General features: G+C 34.6%; 1 protein-coding gene across 1 annotated transcript in view; it reads left to right on the top strand.

The window, feature by feature from the left end:
- The window catches only part of LOC149807465 (uncharacterized), a 496,731-nt gene that overhangs the window by 252,150 nt on the left and 223,172 nt on the right, over window positions 1-21,409 (top strand). Inside the window, exons 10-12 of the mRNA XM_089956330.1 lie at window positions 7,791-7,897; window positions 13,233-13,352; window positions 17,381-17,476. Of these exons, the coding sequence (XP_089812456.1) occupies window positions 7,791-7,897; window positions 13,233-13,352; window positions 17,381-17,476 (323 nt within the window). The remainder of the gene's footprint in view (window positions 1-7,790; window positions 7,898-13,232; window positions 13,353-17,380; window positions 17,477-21,409) is intronic.

Genomic DNA, 21,409 nt, shown 5'->3' with positions numbered 1-21,409 from the left:
TTTTTTTCATGAAATCGGTTTGGAACTGTAAGTGAACCTGTTATGGGGAAATAAGGGCAGACATCACTGTCTGGGAAGTATCACTTAATTAGATTGTCTGTTTTCATAAACCTATTGGGCAGAATATACAGTTGATATAAAGCAAGTCTAAATATTATGTTATTTAAGATTTAGCTTTAAAATACAATTATGTCAGTCAGAAACAAATGGGGCAATGCATGTTTGTGGAATTTGAGAAGCGCTGTAAGGTCAAAGTTTTTTGAACTCACTCAGTTTTGTGAAAATACGATAAAAAAGAGAAGCAAAGTAAATGTTATATAACCAATGTCAAATGCTACTACAAGTACATAGACAAATAAAAAAAACTTATAGTTGCAATAATATCAATGAACTGTTGTAACGAACCTAGAAAGTGAGTGAAAGATTTCAGAAAACCCCTCTTTCTAAAAGTAGAAGCATTCACATGTTGGCTGTGTTGATTCGGTGGGAAGGAAGGGTTTAGATTATTTATTTACTGACTTTATTTCTTTTTCACTGTTTATATGAATAGTTACAGTAATATTTTATAGAAAACAAAGAAATTAGGACGAACAGTACAATTTGAAAGACACACATGCATTGGCTTTTGTATACATGGTACAGGAGTGGTTTCAAACAAGTTTAGAAATCTTTTCAGGTGCCATCTTACCGGTATACTGAACTTTCTGAAAGTAAACAAAAATTCTTCATTAAGGGTAGTTGATTAAGCATTTTTACTAACTTGCAATTACAATGCTGTGATCTAGTCACTCAGTTAAAATTCATTACAATGTATAGCTTCTGTTCATCTCCTCTGAAGTCATTTGGCCAAAATTCACCGCATAAATATGATAATTTTTAAACATGTACCAAATGTGTTTATAATATAAATACAACTAAGTATTGCCTAAAACCAATGTTAAATGCAAATATGCATATGGATAAACAGAGGGGATAATTCAAATAAGAGAACCAAAATGACCCCCACACACTGACACACATTGTGTTTCTAGCTTTGCGCCCACTTCCAGTTCAACTCTCACTTCTCTCTCTATCACGTCCAATTCAAGTCTTGCTTGAACCCTGCTATCGCTGGACTTTAGTACACATACCTTTATCCACTTGTAATTGCAGAAAAAGTGAATTTATCATCAGACACATAAAACTGGTCTAACAATAGCAGTAGAACATTTGAATAATGTTGTGGAGATAGTAGCTTCATTTAGAATATAAAAGTGGACATTAGGTTTGACTGACAGCTGCCCTATCATTCGAATGGTTTGTTAATCTGGGAGGTTAAGAAATTATTGATAGTCTGTCAAGCAAACAAATAAACAAGGTTGATAAATCAAATGGAGTTTTGCTTGTTTGGTCCCTCTCAGTTTTCCTGTAAACATCAGTCAGAACATTAAGTTGAAATACTTGAATCCCATATGGCATGTAACATATACTCTACATCTAATCTTGATTTCTGAGATGTAAAAACCAGATACATTCCTTCATAAAGTGTTTTTAAAAACAAATTCTCAGAATCATCATTATTTGTGATTCGTAGGGACATGGTAGACACAGTGTAAATGCACCAAATTTTAACTTTTTATGGTACAGGTCAAAATTCATTAAGTCTGATGTCCTACAAGTGGAGTCCAAATGCAAACTGTAAAGACCCAGATCTGCCAGTGCCCATTTTGTTGTACTTTTTTCTTTCTTTGAACATGTCCATAAACTTCATACTAATTGACAGACAAATTAACATTCTATCTGTAGATGCATTAATCCTGGCTGCCATGTATAGCCTATCGTGTGCTGAAAAATGGCGTTAAACCCTACAACAACAACAACAACAATTTGAGGGGATATCATTGTTTAAAGTAGGTCACCAATACATGGAAGGTCGTTTTGATTGGTGAGTGAGAAGTTGCTGCTGTGAAAGGGAAAGTTGATGATAATCTTGACACACATTTGAAGAAATTTCTGTTATTATGGACCTTAATTTGCCAGCTGTTTTTAATGCATGGAAGAATCATTTGAAGCTCAGAAAGTTTTGTGCAGCATGGATCCTGCATTTTATGACAGCTGATCAGAACCAGATTTGGGTTGAAATCACCAAACAGCTACTCCCCAAATGTGAGTAACCTGAGACATTTTAAAATGAGATTGTCAAAGGTGTTGAGATACGGATGCTGACTTGAGAGAAAGTAATAAAGATTGGATTGGGAACAAGGAATAGAGACCACATAGGTAGTTGGATTGTCAGGAAAAAAATTTAATGTATTTTCAATGCCTAGGATATATGTGCGTGACTCTTCTGGTGACATTGGATATTTTGTATGCCTCAAAGTTACTGTAAGTTGTGAACACTAAAACACCACCCATTCATGCATGTTAATCCACCATCATGACAGACTATTTGAAGGAACACAGTATGCAGATTTGTTCCACATTCTCCATACAACCCAGATAAGGTACCAGCTTGGTTTGGAGGAATCCCTTTATCAAAGATTCCCTGAGGGGCAGATGGTCTGAAAGAAACCATACAGTTGGATGTGCAGTTTTCCAGTATACAAACAATGTATCAAACTGAATACAAAATGGCATTTAATAATTGGATGTGTACAAACACAGTAACAAACTGAATACAAAATGGTATTTAATGATTGGATATGTACAAACAGTGTAACAAACTGAATACAAAATGGTATTTAATGATTGGATATGTACAAACAGTGTAACAAACTGCATACAAAATGGTATTTAATGATTGGATATGTACAAACAGTGTAACAAACTGCATACAAAATGGCATTTAATAATTGGATAAACAGACTGAGAAAGTGTGTATAGCAGGGCTTTCCTTATTAGCTGGGAGCCGATTGAATTACCTGGCTACATTTACTTTACACTTGGCTATTTAAAAAAAATACCTGGATCCCCAGTGGGGGAGGTCCCCTGAACCATGCACTTGGTAACTCACCCTCCAACTTGAGATCTAATTGAAGGCCCAGATAAAGTTGTATGGGGATTACATTGAGGAGATGCACTGATGCACTATTCATTAATATAAAAAAAAAACTTGGCTGTTGGGCTAGATAATATTGTGTTGTACAATACTTACCTGTGCAGAATAGGCATCAAACTTAGTACAGCAGATAAAGTATGTGTTCCTATGATGTTGTTAGTAGAATGAACACTATGTTCTATATACAGAGATCAGGGTCTTTGTTCCTACAAAGTAGTTAGTAGAATAAACACTATTTACTATATACAGAGATCAGGGTCTGTGTTCCTACAAAGTAGTTAGTAGAATAAACACTATGTACTATATACAGAGATCAGGTTCTGTGTTCCTACAAAGTAGTTAGTAGAATGAACACTATGTGCTATATACAGAGATCAGGGTCTGTGTTCCTACAAAGTAGGTAGTAGAATAAACACTATGTACTATATACAGAGATCAGGTTCTGTGTTCCTACAAAGTAGTTAGTAGAATAAACACTATGTGCTATATACAGAGATCAGGGTCTGTGTTCCTACAGAGTAGATTGTAGAATGAACATTATGTTCTACATATAGAGATCAGGCTGTATATTCCCAGATGGTAATTTATATGATGAACAAAGGGATTCTACACACAGATGAATCCCATGTTTGTAAAAGTAATTAGTAGAATGAAAAGTGTTGCTGAAAGTAATTAGTACAATGAACACTGTCTACTACACACAACAGATCAATGTCTTTGTTCCTATAAATTGGTACAGTGAACACTCTGCTACACACAACAGATCAATGTCTTTGTTCCTATAAATTAGTACAATGAACACTCTACTACACACAACTGATCAATGTCTTTGTTCCGATAAATTTGTACAATGAACACTCTACTACACACAACAGATCAATGTCTTTATTCCTATAAATTAGTACAGTGATCACTCTACTACAAACAACAGATCAATGTCTTTGTTCCTATAAATTAGTACAATGAACACTGTCTGCTGCACACAACAGATCAATGTCTTTGTTCCTATAAATTAGTACAATGAACACTGTCTGCTGCACACAACAGATCAATGTCTTTGTTCCTATAAATTAGTTCAGTGAACACTCGCCTACACAAAACAGATCAATGTCTTTGTTCCTATAAATTAGTACAATGAACACTCTACTACACACAACAGATCAGTGTCTTTGTTCCTATAAATTAGTACAATGAACACTGTCTACTACACATAACAGATCAATGTCTTTGTTCCTATTAATTAGTACAATGAACACTGTCTACTACACACAACAGATCAATGTCTTTGTTCCCATAAATTAGTACAATGAACACTGTCTACTACACACAACGGGGCCCCCGAGTGGCCGAGTGGTCTAAAGTGCTCACCGTTCCGGATCACTGCCATCTCACCTCAGTCTGCGTGGGTTCGAGTCCAAGGATCGGCTAGCGTGGGTACGTGGGAAAGCCTTTCAGTAGCTTCTCGTGGGTCAGTGGTTCTTCCCTGGGTTTTCCAGGGATCATCCTCCACCAGTTATACTGGCCACCATCTATAGCCTATCTTGTGCTGAAAAATGGTGTTAAACCCTAGAACAACAACAACACCAAATACACACATCAGATCAATGTCTTTATTTCTCTAAATTAATACAATAAACACTGTCTACTACAGATAACAGATCAGGATTTATGGTTTTAAAAAAGTAATTATTAGAGTGAACAGTACACACATCAAATCAAGTTGATGTCCTTACAGAGTAATTAGTAGAATAAACAATGTTAAGTTAAATGCACATCATCATGGTCTATTTTTCCTGCTTAGCAATTAGTAAAATGAACATTGTATACTAAACACAGCTGGAATTAACAGTGTCCTTCACACAGCAGGAATAAATGGTTAATGATTTAATATCAAATTTTTTCTAGGAGTTGAATAATGTCCAGTTTTTTTAAGCCTTAGTGAGCAAAAGCTGGACTTCATTCAGTGAGTTTCATAAATTTAATATAAGATCATTACCCATTTGAGAGGGGCCCCAAGTGTCGAGTAGTCTAAAGCGCTCACCATTCCAGATCAGTGCCATCTCACCTCTGTCTGCATGGGTTCGAAGTCTAAGGCTTGGCTGATGTGGGTACATGAGAAAGCTTGCCAGTAGCTTCTTGTGGGTCAGTCATTCTTCCCAGAGTTTTCCCTGGTTCTTCCTCCACCTGTTATACTGGCCACCATGTATAGCCTATCTTGTGCTGAAAAATGTCATTAAACCCCACAGCAACAACAACCCATTTGAGATATTGTTTATCACATGGTTTTTATTTAAATGGGAATAGTTTAGAGAGAAAAAGGAAAGAATAATTTTGTTCATTTTCACTGATGTGCCTTTCATTTATTGCACATAAAAAATAGTCCCAGACACTAGTTAATAATGCTCAATTCTATAACCATATAACACTTAAAGTAGTTTTTTTTGCAAATTATAATTCAAAGAGCAAGTGTCCATCCAAATTAATAGAACATTTGACTCAGTTCATGACTGGATCTCCATTAAAATGTCCGACACTGTTCACTCATATTAGGCCAATGAGCTGTACAGTGGGTGTATACATCGATTAGAAAGATTACAGTTTACTCATGTTAGGCCTATGAGATGTACACTGGGTGTATACATCGATTAGAAGGATTACAGTTCACTCATGTTAGGCCGATGAGCTGTACAATGGGTGTATACATCGATTAGAAGGATTACAGTTCACTCATGTTAGGCTGATGAGCTGTACAGTGGGTGTATACATCGATTAGAAGGATTACAATTCACTCATGTTAGGCCGATGAGCTGTACAATGGGTGTATACATTGATTAGAAGGATTACAGTTCACTCATGTTAGGCCGATGAGCTGTACAGTGGGTGTATACATCAGTTAGAAGGATTACAGTTCACTCATGTTAGGCCGATGAGCTGTACAGTGGGTGTATACATTGATCAGAAGGATTACAGTTCACTCATGTTAGGCCAATGAGCTGTACAGTGGGTGTTTACATCAATTAGAAGGATTACAGTTTACTCATGTTAGGCCTATGAGATGTACACTGGGTGTATACATCGATTAGAAGGATTACAGTTCACTCATGTTAGGCGGATGAGCTGTACAATGGGTGTATACATCGATTAGAAGGATTACAGTTCACTCATGTTAGGCTGATGAGCTGTACAGTGGGTGTATACATCGATTAGAAGGATTACAATTCACTCATGTTAGGCCGATGAGCTGTACAATGGGTGTATACATCGATTAGAAGGATTACAGTTCACTCATGTTAGGCCGATGAGCTGTACAGTGGGTGTATACATCAGTTAGAAGGATTACAGTTCACTCATGTTAGGCCGATGAGCTGTACAGTGGGTGTACACATCGATCAGAAGGATTACAGTTCACTCATGTTAGGCCGATGAGCTGTACAGTGGGTATATACATCAATTAGAAGGATTACAGTGGTTTAGTTGAAATGTGTCAGTTTCACTACTAAGCATTCCATTTGTTGGATATTCATGGGAGAGATGGTTACTGAATACAGAAATTGCAGATTTATTAAGTGTATCTTTGACCAGATATTTGCATTATTTAATTTGGAACACTGTTATAGACATAGATTTTATTTAGAGTTGGAATTGCATCACATAATAAAAAACTTTAGCTTTAGTCTGACTCTACATCCCCGTTTGTTTGTACCCCACTACCGATTTCAAAAACAAGAACGTTTAATGTGATAAAAAGTGCACAGAACTAAGTCAATTGAATCACTGATTTATAATTTCTAGCCTGACTGTGACCAGAATGGCACTAATGCTGGCATCCCCTGCACCATTTCATGCTTAACCGACTTTCCATGATAACACGGCGCCATATTGCGTACACTAAAGGCTAGTTTATTTCCATCAGACGACATAATGACGTAGTTCATCCTGTTTGGTAACTGCTGAATAGTTGCATAAATTACATAACATTGAGAATTTGGAATTGTATCCCTCTGCATATATGAACATAGAAATTAAACCGATTGTTAAATCCACATGAAAAGCAAATTTGTAGTTGTCATTATTTTCCTTTGCTTGATTCGACATTGTAAATATTGGAAGCAGACAACTTATGAATGTACATTTGAAGTTGTGATACACCCCTTTGCTGAAAATGGACTTGTCCAGAAACTGGAAATGGATCCAAGCATGTCCATCTATTACACTGAAAACTTCCGTTAAGCGTGAAACGCACACATGATGACGGTGTTAGGGCCACTCTACTCAGAGTCAAATTAGAAACTATTACTCAGTGAATGAATTGACTAAGTTCCTTGCACTTTTTATCACATTAAAGGTTTCCATTATTTAAATCGGTAGGGGGGTACAAACAAACAGGTTTGTATTATCAGACTATAGTTGGAGCTATTTTACTGCAAAAAGAATGCTGTGGTTGGAGAAATTTCTGTTAGTTGTTAGATCACCAAATATCCACATTACATGCTACAGGACCCTTTCTCTGTCCTTTGACTGATACCCTAAATTTATTTATAAGGAGCCCCTGTGTAGTAAATTTTCTATATTTTGACAGATATGACCCTTTTTCCCAATGCCTCTGGGGAAAAAAGTTCGAAAAACAGCTGCCAAAATGTTGATAATGTTATCCTGTAAGTTAACAGTGTTAATATCCATTTGCTGCTTGATTTTAATGTACCAAAAACAGTATTTGTCTAAATTTACATTTTATGTTCTTTTACCTTTTAAGATGTAGATGTTCCAGAACCAGACGAGAAATCTGTGATGACGTATGTTTCCTCTCTGTATGATGTCTTCCCAGTGGTCCCTAGTGTTGAACAGACAATCAAAGAGAATGTATGTACTTGCCTGTGTCTATGAATTTTGTAATAACACATGCTTTCTCTCTCTCTCTCTGTCTTTTCGGGGGTCCCGAGTGGCCAAGTGGTCCAAAGCGCTCTCTGTTATGGAGAAAGAAAAGAGAGAGAGTTGTTGTTGTTGTAGGGTTTAATGCCATTTTTCAGCACACGATAGGCTGTACATGGCAGCCAGTATTAATGGTGGAGGAAGAACCCGGGAAAACCCCAGAAAGAACCACCGACTCACGAGAAGCTACTGGCAAGCTTTCTCACATATCCACATTGGCTGAATCCGAGACTCGAACCCACGCAGACAGAGGTGAGATGGCAGTGATCCGTAACGGAGCGCGCTTTAGACCACTCGGCCACTCAGGGGCCCCCCTCTCTCATATGAATGGTTACCATGGTAGATGGATAAATTAATAATGCAAGGTAAGTATTTTGCACATGCTGTCATGTTATTCATATTAATTGTCATTCATAGAATCAAAATTTCAAGGGCTTTTGTTCAGTCTAGTACATAAAAATTTGTTAGTAATTATTTTAAAATTTAAAGAAAGGAAAACCATTGAGGTAATGAAATTTATCACTTTGATATCAGATCTGTAAATTTGAATTTCCTGAAAATTGTAGAGAATTGGCAAAATTGACAATGGTCATAATACTGAGTTCATATCAATTTCATATATTTGAGTATATTAAGCTTAATTTGGGAGGAATTGTCAGTGCGAATATAAAAACATACCCCAAATTCTTCTAATGTTAGTATAGCTTCCTTTCCTTTTCTTGAGTCATTTTAAAATCTTTGCTTTTTTTCATCAGCAAGCTTAAAAGATATAGATAATTGTTCCCACACATAGCTGGTCTAGGATTACCAAACTTTGAACATAAATACAAACATTGACATCTAATCCATCTATAATAATTTAAGATTTCATGAATATTATTGAACTAGGATAAAAAAACAAAAACAACACAAATTACATTAATAGAATCATAAATATTATAGAGAATTGGTAAAATTGACAATGATCATAATGCAGAGTTCATACCAGTTTCATATATTTGAGTAAATTAAGCCTAATTGGTGATAAATTGTCATTGTGACAATAAAAACATGCCCTGGATTTTTCTAATATCATTATGGTTTCCTCCTCTTTTTTAAAAATCATTTTAAAATCTGAAGTTTGCTCTTTGTTTTTTCATCCAAGATCAGCAAGCATAAAAAACATGGGCAATTGTTTTTGCATGTAGCCAGTCTAGGATTACCAAACTTTGTACATAAGTACAAACACCATGGACATGTAATGTATTTATAATATTTTCTGGATTTTTAAAATAATTATTTTATTACTTGCCTGGCAACTATATATTTTTCACTTATATTAGGAAGGGATAATGATTACAATACATTAATAACATCTTGAATTCTTATTAAAAGGGTGTTGATCTATCCCCCAAAATATCTGATGACAGATTTTTTTCAGTTTTTTGTCAAAACATTAGTTGTACCATTTTAAACTAAAGCAAATCTGAGTTCTAAACTGAAGCAAATTTTATGTAAATAGGGCTTGCTGACACAAACATCAATTTTGATTTGATTAGTTGACACTGTTTCTTTTGTTTACCTCCTTTTTTTATATTTTTATCCAGTATTTCTTCTATGATCCAGCTTATGTTGTATTGCATGACAAGTTCCTCTGAATGCTTAAAAAAATGGGCCTATCTCATGGTGTGCATGTGCCTTCATTCTTTTGGTATCGTTAAATGTAATCAGTTATATCTTCATTCAAAATTTTGATAACTGTGTATTGAATGCACAATACAGTAAACCCTTCTGCCACTGAAAGAAAGAATGAAACCAGCTGATATGAATATACATGTCTGTAACAATCTGTGTACTGTTTAAATTGGTGCAAGGGAGGCAACTTTCAAAACAAGGGAAGTAACGTTTTTCAACCATCGTTATTATGTGCTATCACAAGATTTTTACAAATTAACTTCACGATAAATTAAAATAAAATATATGTACTTATATATTTATATAGATCTGTTATAGGTAGTCTCAAAGAATAGAATAAATAAATAGGATGTACTCTCTTAAAAAATCTAATAGGTTTGAAATATTTAACAAGAACCAAGTTCAGACATTTCAGCTGAATGCCAGAGAAATAATGTCTTTGGAATGTTGTGTCAAAACTAAGGTTTTAGTGACATTTTTAAACTTATAATTCTATAGTATAATCAGATAGGTCATCCTGTGAAGATTCGGATCAAAAGGTTGGATTAAAATTAAATTATTTCTTTAAAAAGTTGTATATATGTAAATATTAAGTAACTTCTTTTATGGTGGAAATCTTTCATTTATAAGGCGTCAAACGGAAATGATTGTTGGTTAAAAGGTTAAGGTCATTGTATTTAAAATATTTGGAATGCATGTTAGAGACCTGACATGCAGCTGTAGTGTGAAATTAAATTGTCATGAGTAGGAGTTTAAGATTATTAAATTGCATCATGAGTGGTTACTGGGGGATTGCTGTGCATACTGTTGTGGGGTTGGATTTTGGCAGGCCATTTTTGAGGACACTACTTGCCCATACAGTGTAGGTTATTGTAACCTAATTTTTATTCCCAATAATTATGTCAAGCTTAGCAGTTAGCTCAGTTGTCACTGCATTTATCTACATTCATGAAACTTGATGATTATTGTAATCTTATACTGGAAAAAGTAGCTTGATAAGACCTGCTTTCTCCAGTGATTACTTTTTGCATTTTGCTCATTTACTTGGACATATGTTGTATGTACAGTTGTGAACCTTAATAAGTGTATTCATCTTGGAAGTTACTACTCACAATAGGTAAAGCGGTTGACAGTGACCTACTTTTCACATTCCAGTAATTACATGAAGTTTTTTTGAGTTCAGCTTGATTACTCTGATATTGCATTATTAATGAATTGTTAGAGATATGTTCATTCTGGAAGGTACAAGCTACTGTGGTAAGAAGTAGGTCACAGTGACATACTTTTCACATCAAAGCTATTGCCTTACCTCTCACATTTTGCTTATTTTTTTTCTGACACTTGTGTGTACAACATGTATGGATGTATTTATCATGGAGCGTCCTAGTTACATAAAAATGATGGGTATGTTGACCTATTTATTACACTAGTGGTTACATGAAGTTTTGCAACTGGCTTAGTCAGACTGACACTTTCATATATGTATTGTAATGAAACTTAATTTGTCTATTCATCTTGGAATGTGCTAATCACTATGATGGCTTGAGTAAGGAAACAAGACTGACCTACTTCTGACCTTTCAGCAGTTCTCAAGTTATGCATTTAGCTCATTTTCAGTGAATCGTTTGTGTGCACAGTTGTGAAACTTGATGGGTGTAATTATTTTGGAGGGTGCTACTCACCATGTCCAAAAGTAGGCTATGACCCAAGTGGTCACATAGCATTTTACATGTAGTTTTGTTAACAATGACCAAAAGTAGGCTATGATGACCCAAGTGGTCACATAGCATTTTTCATGTAGTTTTGTTAACTCTGACACTGTTTTATATACAGTAATGAAACTTGATGGGTATATTCATTTCGGAAGGCACTATTTACCATTGGGTTAAAAAAAAGGTTGGTTCATGATCATGTGTTTCTTAGACTCCAGTGATTCCATAAAAGTTTAGCATTTAGCTGAGTTTTTCTGACACCATTGTTTGAACAGTAATAAAACTTGATGTGTGTTTTTGAGTAGGAGGGTAATAGCACTTTGAGTAAAAGTAGGTTATGTTGACCTGTTTTTCATGCTCAGCTATTCCATCAAGATTTGGGGGGCCCCGAGTGGCCGAGTGGTCTAAAGAGCTTTCCGTCACAGATCACTGCCATCTCACCTCTGTCTGCATGGGTTCGAGTCTTGGGCTCGGCCAGTGTGGATAAGTGAGAACGCTTGCCGGTAGCTTCTCATGGGTCGGTGGTTCTTTCCGGGGTTTTCCCGGGTTCTTCCTCTACCATTAATACTGGCCGCCATGTATAGCCTATCTTGTGCTGAAAAATGGCGTTAAACTGTATAACAACAACAAAAATCCATCAAGATTTGCTTCTCTGACAACATTGTAGTACAGTTATGAGACTTACTAGATGCATTTTTTTGTGTAGGGTACTAACCACGATGGGCAAAAGTTTGGTTATTATGGCTTGTTTTTTGCAATCCAGTAGTTCCATTAAGTTTTTGCATTTAGCTCAGTTCATAATAAACTTGAATGTATGGTCATGCAATTTATAGGCATGTATATATTTAAAATATTAATCACCTCAGTGACCAATGGAAGACCCTGTTTTTCTTGCTTTGGTATCAGCAAGGCTTTGATATACTGAGTGTATTTTTTATGATGTTCTTGGTCTGTCTTTGTTGCCAGTTTCATTTTTGCACAATAACCTTAGTTGTCCACCATCTGCTGTTACTAATGTTGTACATAGTTTGCACATGGGGTAAGAGGAAATCATAGCAGTTCCAGATTCAAAAGCTTGAAAGTCAGCATCAGTTACTGAAAAGGAAAGGGGTTTCTGTACAGTAACTTGAGTTCTCTGCCATCAACAGTTGCCAGACTTTTCTAATAGCTTGTTCATGGAGTACGAAAGAGTTTAACTGTTAAAATATACTAAGGCCAAAGATCAATGCCACTAGTTGAAAGAATGTTTACTACATAATAACTTTTTCCATGATCTTTGGTTCCCAAGTTTTGGAACTAAGTTTCAATTGGTGTAAGGAAGCATATTTTTGATTTTGGAGTCCAACGCTAAAGGTCATTGTGAATGAAGAAATATGAACGGTTTATGCATGACATGTCTCAACCAATCTTTGTGGATGCCTTGCACTTGGGTTAAAGAAAAATGCTTTTGAGGTTAGGACAAAAGGTCAATTGTCAAGGTCACTGAAGGAGAAAAAAACTGGTTTCTACATAATAACATTTGTTCAATGTGACAAACTGGCCCAAACTTTGTGGATGCCTTGTACAAAGAGCATTGAATAAGTCTATCAATTATGAAGTTAAAAGTGAAGGTCATTAACTGAAAAAGGAAAATATGGTTTCAGCTAAACAGTTATCTGCATAAATAAGTAGTAAAACTGTTGCTTGCATATCATGTGCAATTCATGGTTCTTGTTGTACTATGCACAGTAGATGCGACATGGTATTTGCTGAATTTTTTGCTAAGCTTCATTGTCTTTAAAGACATTTGCAACTTGATTATTTTTCTTTTGATAAAACATTAGAAGCAAGGACCTTGTTTATTTACCTATTTATTAGTTTTCTTATTTATTTGTTTTCAGGAAAGGCAGCTAAAAGTAGAAGAGTACAAGGATTTGTCCGCTAAACTCTTGTCCTGGATCAAAGACGTCACAGATATGATGATGCAGAGAGATTTCCCAACTTCTCTCATGGAAATGAAGGTACGTATGGTATAAGCCATCAGCTTCACACAGCTGTAAAATAGCATTTTGGAGTATTTTAGAAATCTTGTTAATAAATTTGCAATGAATATTGTAAAACCTGTAAAATTTGAACATTTAAGAATAGTCATGTTTTCATTGTTCAGGTTTTGAGAAATTTCCATTTTTGGGCGTTTATCACTCGCATGGTGAAATATAGTCACTTCTTTGGCAGGGGCAGCACCGGTAAGAATATTGAAGTTTTGTGTTAAAGTATTTGGAAGCACCAGTAAGAATGTTGAGTGGTTGCCATCTACTAACACTTCAATATAATAATGTTATGGGTCAGCTATGCCAGGAATTGTCTTCTCTGTATATGCAGAATACTTGTTTTATCATTGTAAACTGTGTTAAAGTTTTGTTTTAAAAGTTTTGAAAATCACATGTTGTCAAGGTTAGTTAATTCTAAGACCATATTGAAAATTTTAATGCAGAGTTTATATACAGAAATGCAATGAGTTCAGTATGCTGTTTGTTATTGTGGGGTTTAATGCCATTTTTCAGCACAGAATAGGCTATGCATGGAGGCCAGTATTAATGGTGGAGGAAGAACTCGGGAAGAAACACCGGGAAGAACCACCGACCCACGAGAAGCTACTGGCAAGCTTTCTCACATGCCCACATTGGCTGAATCCTAGACTTGAACCCACGCAGACAGAGGCGAGATGGCAGTGATCCATAATGGAGAGCGCTTTAGACCACTCGGCCACTTGGGGCTACGTATGCTGTTTGTAAGGATTAATAAGTAGTTCTCCTGCACATGTGTGCTAAAAATTGTTAGACACCCCCCTTCCATATGTGTTCCAAAATTGTTAAAATCCCACAAATCACACACACACACACATATATATATACACACACACACACACACACATACACACACAATAGTTGATAACTGCACAAATTCAAAATGTTTCCCAACGTTTCAGGCTCTTCGTCATGGGAGAAGAAGAAAATATACAGAACAAACACTTATCGCAAAGTCTACAAAACATTCTGGTCTCCTGCATGTTAGAATCACTAGGGGCAATTTGCAACAAGAGATTTAACAATGCAAAGTTGCGCAGAAATAATAAATGAGTGGGTACTTGTGTGTATCATATAAAGAACCAAGCATATCCCGGTAGAGTTATTCAAGCAGGTTTTAAAGAAAAGATTTGAACATACTTGTTTTACAATTACTAAAAGAATAACAATAATCATAACAATAAAGATAGTGAAAATAATAATAATAAAGACAATAAAAATTTTAAACATATAATTACTTGGGTAGATGCAGTAAAACCTGTCTTGAAAGACCACTGCTATGTGAGACCACCTGTTTTGAGAGACCACATTCTCACTGCACAAATTTATTCATTATATAGTATTATGACCTTTATTAGAGACTTTACTGTTTTGTCAAGACAGTTTCTACTGTATTAGCACAAACATATTCAAGCACATCACTTTAATATTTGATGCTTTCAATTTTAGAACAATGCAGTATTTTTTTTAAATCATAGTATTTGATGCTTTCAAATTTAGAACAACGCAGTATATATAAAAATCAAGCTTTTGCATGGCTTTTAACCAGACAAAAATGGATTGTTAAAATCTAATGTTGCAGATGTGTTAACATATATCATTAGTATAATAATAATATTAACCTCACAGCTTGATTGATGTGTTTGTTAGTTCTATTGCATGTTAGGTCTCTAACATGCTTTCAAAATTAAAGTTCAATGACCTTTGAACCTTTTAACATGGGGCAATGTTTTCAGCTGCATTATACACCAAACTTTTTATATTAGAAACAATTATGTAATATTTACATAATTGCAACTCTTTTTAAAAAATTGTTTAATGGCTTGATCATTGTGCACTATTTCTGGTTCTAAATGAACTAAATGACTAAAATGTATGTTTAAGTAATTGAATATAGGCCATTAATGCTTTCCACATGTTACCTTAATTATATTTAATGGTATTTTATACATTTGACTTTCTGACCTTAAAACTTTTCAGTAATAGTTTTTAATAACAAAACTTGTATCTGTTTATTCATTATCTTCATGAATGAGATTGTCAAAAACATATCTAAATTTATATGGTAATATATCTGTTAGTTTTATACATCCCATATTTTTTCACCTAGAGCAAACTTTTTGAAGATGTGTAATATCTCTACTAATTATAGCCTGAAAAGAGTTAGTTCCCTTGTTTTGAAAATGCGTTACCTCCCTTTTACTATTTTTGCCTTCAGATTATAATTGATGCAGTACTGAGTATTGTATTGAAATCTATTTAGTCATTGGCAACATTTGTTTTTCAAAGATCTGTCAGTCTGCATTAATATAGAGACTGCATTCACATCCTGGTTTGGGAATTGTTTAATGTATTCTATGATATATTACACAGACAAACATACACTAACATAGTGGAGTCTGAGATTAAATATCTCTTTCTCTCTCTGAGATAAATTTGATATATAATTATTTGACATAATTGTGAAATCTACTACTTTTATTTTTGCAATGTTCAGACAGTCTACAAGTACTCTAATGCACCTAATTTTTTATTTTTAACTTTTTCTATTCCATTTTACTCTGATATTTGCATGATTCTTTTTATATTTTTGTGGGTAATTTAAAATGGCAAACGGTAGTTTAAGTTGTATCTTGCAGCATCAGCAACTGAGTACAACAAGTACTCACCCTCCAGTTTACACACGAGATGTAAACTTTCATCAGTCCATTCCTTGCATAGCCAGGTTCTTTCTACAATGTTTGTTCATAAAAATTTTATATATAGAAAATAATTGTTAGGTTTTTCAGAACATCAGATACAACTTATTATACTGTAATAAATGTTAAAATTTTGTAAAATTTAGTTTTGGGGAAATTTTAGTTTTTTTTCTTCTGATTTATGCAGGGAAAATGGAATTATATTTCCCAAATATTTATGTTGTTTTTAACAATTTTAGTTTGTACAGGTTTTATCTAAAATCATTTTTTGGCACCACAATACACAGTCTCACAATATTATAGTGCATGCTATCATTTCTAGCATTTTTTTTTTCTCTTTCAAATTGTTTGATGTTCAACCAAATAAAATACATGTTACAATAATAGATTTGTGAGAAACTTTATCAAGTGAAAGCATTCTTCATGCTTGGAGATATAAAGAGTAAAAAGACATTGTGCACAGCATGATTGCAAAACAAAAGGAATTAAATATACTACAATGAGGATTTTATCGCTTAACCAGATATGTAGATGTAAGTCAAATTTACTGTTTTGTTTACCCTGAATGGAGTTATTCTTTAAATTTTTTACTATTCACAGCATCTTACTGGTGTTATGTTTACATGCATGTTATTTAGTTATTACACATGGTTTCTTCACTGAATAAAAATGTTTACATGCATGTTATTTAGCTATTACACATGGTTTCTTCACTGAATAAAAATGTTAATACATGCAGCAGTAATAGACATACAGTGGTAATACATTGTGCTACTAAACTATTTAAACTACGTTAAAAATCCAAATCACAAACACACACACACACACACACACACACTAAACTATTAAATGATAAAATGGGATCCATGACAGAATCTGTCTTATACTGAGACATGTTACAGTGGAAGAGTAATGTAATTACATCACTGAGGAATGGTACACTGAAGCAGTGTAATTACATCACTGAGGCATGTTACATTGGAGGAATCAAATTACATCACTGTTACATTGCAGGAATATAATGACATCACTGAGGCATGTTACACTGGAGGAATGTAATAACATCATGTTACAGTTGAGAAATGTAGTTACATGTTACAGTGAGGAATGTAATTATGTTACAGTGGAGGAATGTAATTACAGCATGATTCAGTAGATGAGTAATGTAATTACATCACAAACCAAAAATTTTAGTAGGAGTTAAAGTGATTTTATTTTGTTACAGCACCATATTCTGACCAGCATATTTTCTTTTTTTTGTAGGCACTTCTCGCAGAGTTTTCTAGGTTTCGAATTGAGGATGTCCCTCCACGGCTTGATATGAAGGGGAAGATTTTCCATCTTTTTGACAGCATTGAGGTAGATGAAACAATATGTACAATAGAAGAACAAAGATGCATTTAAATTCTTAAGCCAGATTTTTTTATATTTCTGATTTCAAAAGAGTGATGAAAATTAAGTGTAAAAACTTGAAATGGTTTCAAAAATCTGTAAAGAATTCTTCAACAATTCAGCTAAATATTTCTGTGCACTTTTTCTGCTTTACGATGAATGCAACAGGTGCATGTAACCTCTCCCTCTTAGTAAGAGGGGTGGTTAATTGGATTTGGCTGGCGTTATGTAGAGGATGACCTCCCTTGATATTATAGCTTGGCGGGAGTGAAAGAAGAATAGAATTTCAACAGAGAACTGAGCGAGAATACTGCAGAGAAATAAAGCAATACGAGCCCCCTTTGACAATAAAATAACAAATTTAATCAGAACAAATTAATAACGGTAATTCCAATTCAATTTAGATTATATCAGTAGAATTTAACAGGAGTGTCCAATTTGGATTTATTTCATTATCATAATGAGAGGTGAAAAGATCGCAATGTCCATGATTGATTTGCATCACCTTCCTCTCTTGACCATATATCAGTATCTCCTAGTTCATCCTTCCTAAGCTCTTTACTTTGCCCCTTCATGGACTTTCTGGTCCTTTTATTCTGACCGTGCCCTCCTAATCCTTGGTCTTTTGTCTTCAGACTGTCCCGTCTCTCTCCCAGAAAGCTGTTCCTCAAAGGACAAAATTACCCCATAATTTCTGTATACCCCACTCTCTAGATGTACATAAAATTCCCTCACGTTACTCAGAGCATGTTGGCTATCCACACACTGCATAAATTCTTCCTTAATACGGTAGGACATTGACCTCACTTCCAATGGCAGGTCTTAAATTACCACTTGAGCGTCTATTGAATATTACCATATTCTTTTACATATGCTACTTCATGTTCAATTACTATTGAATGAAATTCACAAATTGTAACTCACAGCAATCCTTAACATACAAGATTATTTAAACATTACAAAATCAGATATAATTAGGTAATTATTGTTAACTCATGATAGTCTGTATTGTCCTAACAAACAAAGGAAGTTATTTTGTATAACCCTGTGAAATCCTACACATATGAACATTTGGATTGCATGCAATCAATTCTACCAGTGAACTAATAACTGTAAAATTAAAAGGTAAATTGCATAACAACTCTAGCATCAACACATTTCCATGAAATTGAAGAGAAAAAAAAATTGCATAACAACTCTAGCATCAACACATTTCCATGAAATTGAATAAAATAAATTGCATAACAACTCTAGCATCATCACATTTCCATGAAATTGAATAAACGATACATAATATGGAAACCTAGTCATAGAAAACACATTTGCATAAAACAAACAATCAAATAATAGAATATTATGTGAAACTAAAACTGCGTACCTTATTGCTGTTATCATTCAAAGCTTGTGCATCCTAGTGCTAAAACCTGTCTTTCTTTTTACAAGATGGCCACCTGGTCCCTTTCTTGTTTAACAAGGAAAGCACTATCCTCTTTAGTCCTCCCACGAAGCCGACTACTTTCCTCTTAAGGAAATTTCAGACTAAAGAATTTTGACTAAGGTCATCACTTTAAAGTCTAATTGCTTAAAAAGTGTATGCCTTAATTTATTCTGCCGAATCATAGGCAGAGGTCCCTAATTTTTCCACCAAAAAAAAATTCCTTTCGTCAGGTTTAGACATCTTGGAATCTGGGGACAATGGTGCATAACAATTTCCCTTTGAAAAAATGATATGTGGACATAGGTTTCTACCAAGCGGTTAGGGTTGGTAGCTCACGTTTACTTTCTAAGGACCGTGTTAAGATATCCTGGTCAGTTTCACTGAGTTGGAATGCTGTCCCTTTGAAGTTTACACTGACATGGGGGAGATGAATGAAGAAAGGTTGAGGTGACCCTTCACAAAGACTTTTCTGGCTTAAATGCAATAAAATTTAATGCTCAATGCATTAAACTTTAAAGTTTACTGCAATTCAAAATTTGACACTTCACAGTACATTTAGTGTTACCCAATTTTAATCCTTATATCTGAATGCCCATCCATCTGTCCATCTTCCATCATTTTACTTTGCATTTTGGTCATTCCTCAGAAGCTATGCTGGAGTGTTTATGTTTGACTAACACATGTATAGTGTTTGAAATCCTAGTTTCCCACAACTTCTTGGTTAAGCCCCTCTAATTGTCCCCAGTAAATCAAGAGTTTTAACCTGTATAAAACACAGCCAAATTCCAGTCATTCCATTTACAGTGCATTTAGTGTTACCCAATTTTAATCCTTATATCTGAATGCCCATCCATCTGTCCATCTTCCATCATTTTACTTTGCATTTTGGTCATTCCTCAGAAGCTATGCTGGAGTGTTTATGTTTGACTAACACATGTATAGTGTTTGAAATCCTAGTTTCCCACAACTTCTTGGTTAAGCCCCTCTAATTGTCCCCAGTAAATCAAGAGTTTTAACATGTATAAAACACAGCCAAATTCCAGTCATTCCATTTAGTTTCATACTTTACTAATTATAGGGTTACACATTTGTGCCCTTAGATGTTTTTTTTCATAGTTTTACCCTTGGATGGGTTTACACACTTTTACCCTTACTCAGGCATCGAGAGACAAAATGATCCCTTCTTTGCTCAGAAAAGCAAATCTGCTAGTATGTGTAAAGATTGATAAAGAAGGTAGGGTAATTTTATCTTCAAGTTGTAAAGTTTCATTGCATTAAAAGAAGATATTACTTGTTGTGTTTATCAAATGGAAATAATCTCTGTACCTCAGTACTATTCATAAGAGTAAACCCTAACCCATATATATGATTGTATTGGAGGTAATACAGAAATGTTGTTTTAAAGGCAGTCTGCCGTGCTTATCGTCTTGTAGGTGAAATCTGCCACTTTTGAAAAATAAGATTTTTTAAAACAAAATTGTGTTTGAAATGGTATTTTTATGCATTTGGAGGGTTTATGGCCAGATGTGGGATGTTTTATTAGGTGTTACAAGTAATAAAGGGATCAAGGGTGGTCCATGATGGCTTGACCTTTGGCAGAAGTGAGATAAAAAGAAAAGACGAACCAAAAAAGATTTCAGCAGAAACACAAGTTAATATTGGGAGTGGGTGGTATTGTTGTAACTGCATTGTTCAGAATGTTTTTTAGAGGAATATTTAAGGACAGCTCATTTTGATCAGTTTATGTAAAAATAATGAACCTTGCGCTTTCCCCAGTGCTAAAGAACTACCAGCTAACAAATATGAGACTTGGGAATACATCTGTCAAGTCCAGCTTGAAAAGTTTCTCATTGGAGGGAACTAAGCTTCGAAGAGTTTGCTTGACAGTCAGCAGCCTTAATAATCTTGCCATGCAAAACTGAAGTTTGGATGTCTTTGCAGGCAGAGCGTAGTTGTTTTGTCATTGCCACATTGACTATATTATCCATCTTTGCGAAATGCAATTCGAGGGAAAATCTGGACCAAAACTAATGAGAGCTGGCTAAATGCAAAACTTTATAATCACAGTGAATGTCATCAGTGGTTACCAGTCAGCGATCTTGTGAAGTAAACTAAAAATGTTTGTGGATTTGATTTAAAAAATCTTTGCAGTGAACTATATATATACAACAATTCCATTTTCACCTAATTGATAACATACTGTCTAGTATTAAGTATATACTGTTCTAATATTTTCCATTTCCAACTTATTCATGTTGAAACCTTGCTATTTTATAATAGTGTGAAGATGATACAATTTAAGTAAAATAAATCCACTTGTTTCTGCTTAGCCCCATTACCGGTAAAGCACATACAGTTAATGTCGATAATAAATCTTATGGTTTAGCAACTAATCTACTGATGAAAGTGTTTAAATCTACTAGTTTGATTTTCTGGTTCTATCATGCTGACCCACATAGACT

This window comes from Sinohyriopsis cumingii, chromosome 1 (assembly GCF_028554795.1).
Source record: "Sinohyriopsis cumingii isolate HCF-2022 chromosome 1, ASM2855479v2, whole genome shotgun sequence".
NCBI lineage: Eukaryota > Metazoa > Mollusca > Bivalvia > Unionida > Unionidae > Sinohyriopsis > Sinohyriopsis cumingii.
The sequence above is the reverse complement of the archived record's forward strand: the minus strand, read 5'-3'. Positions and strand labels throughout refer to the sequence as shown.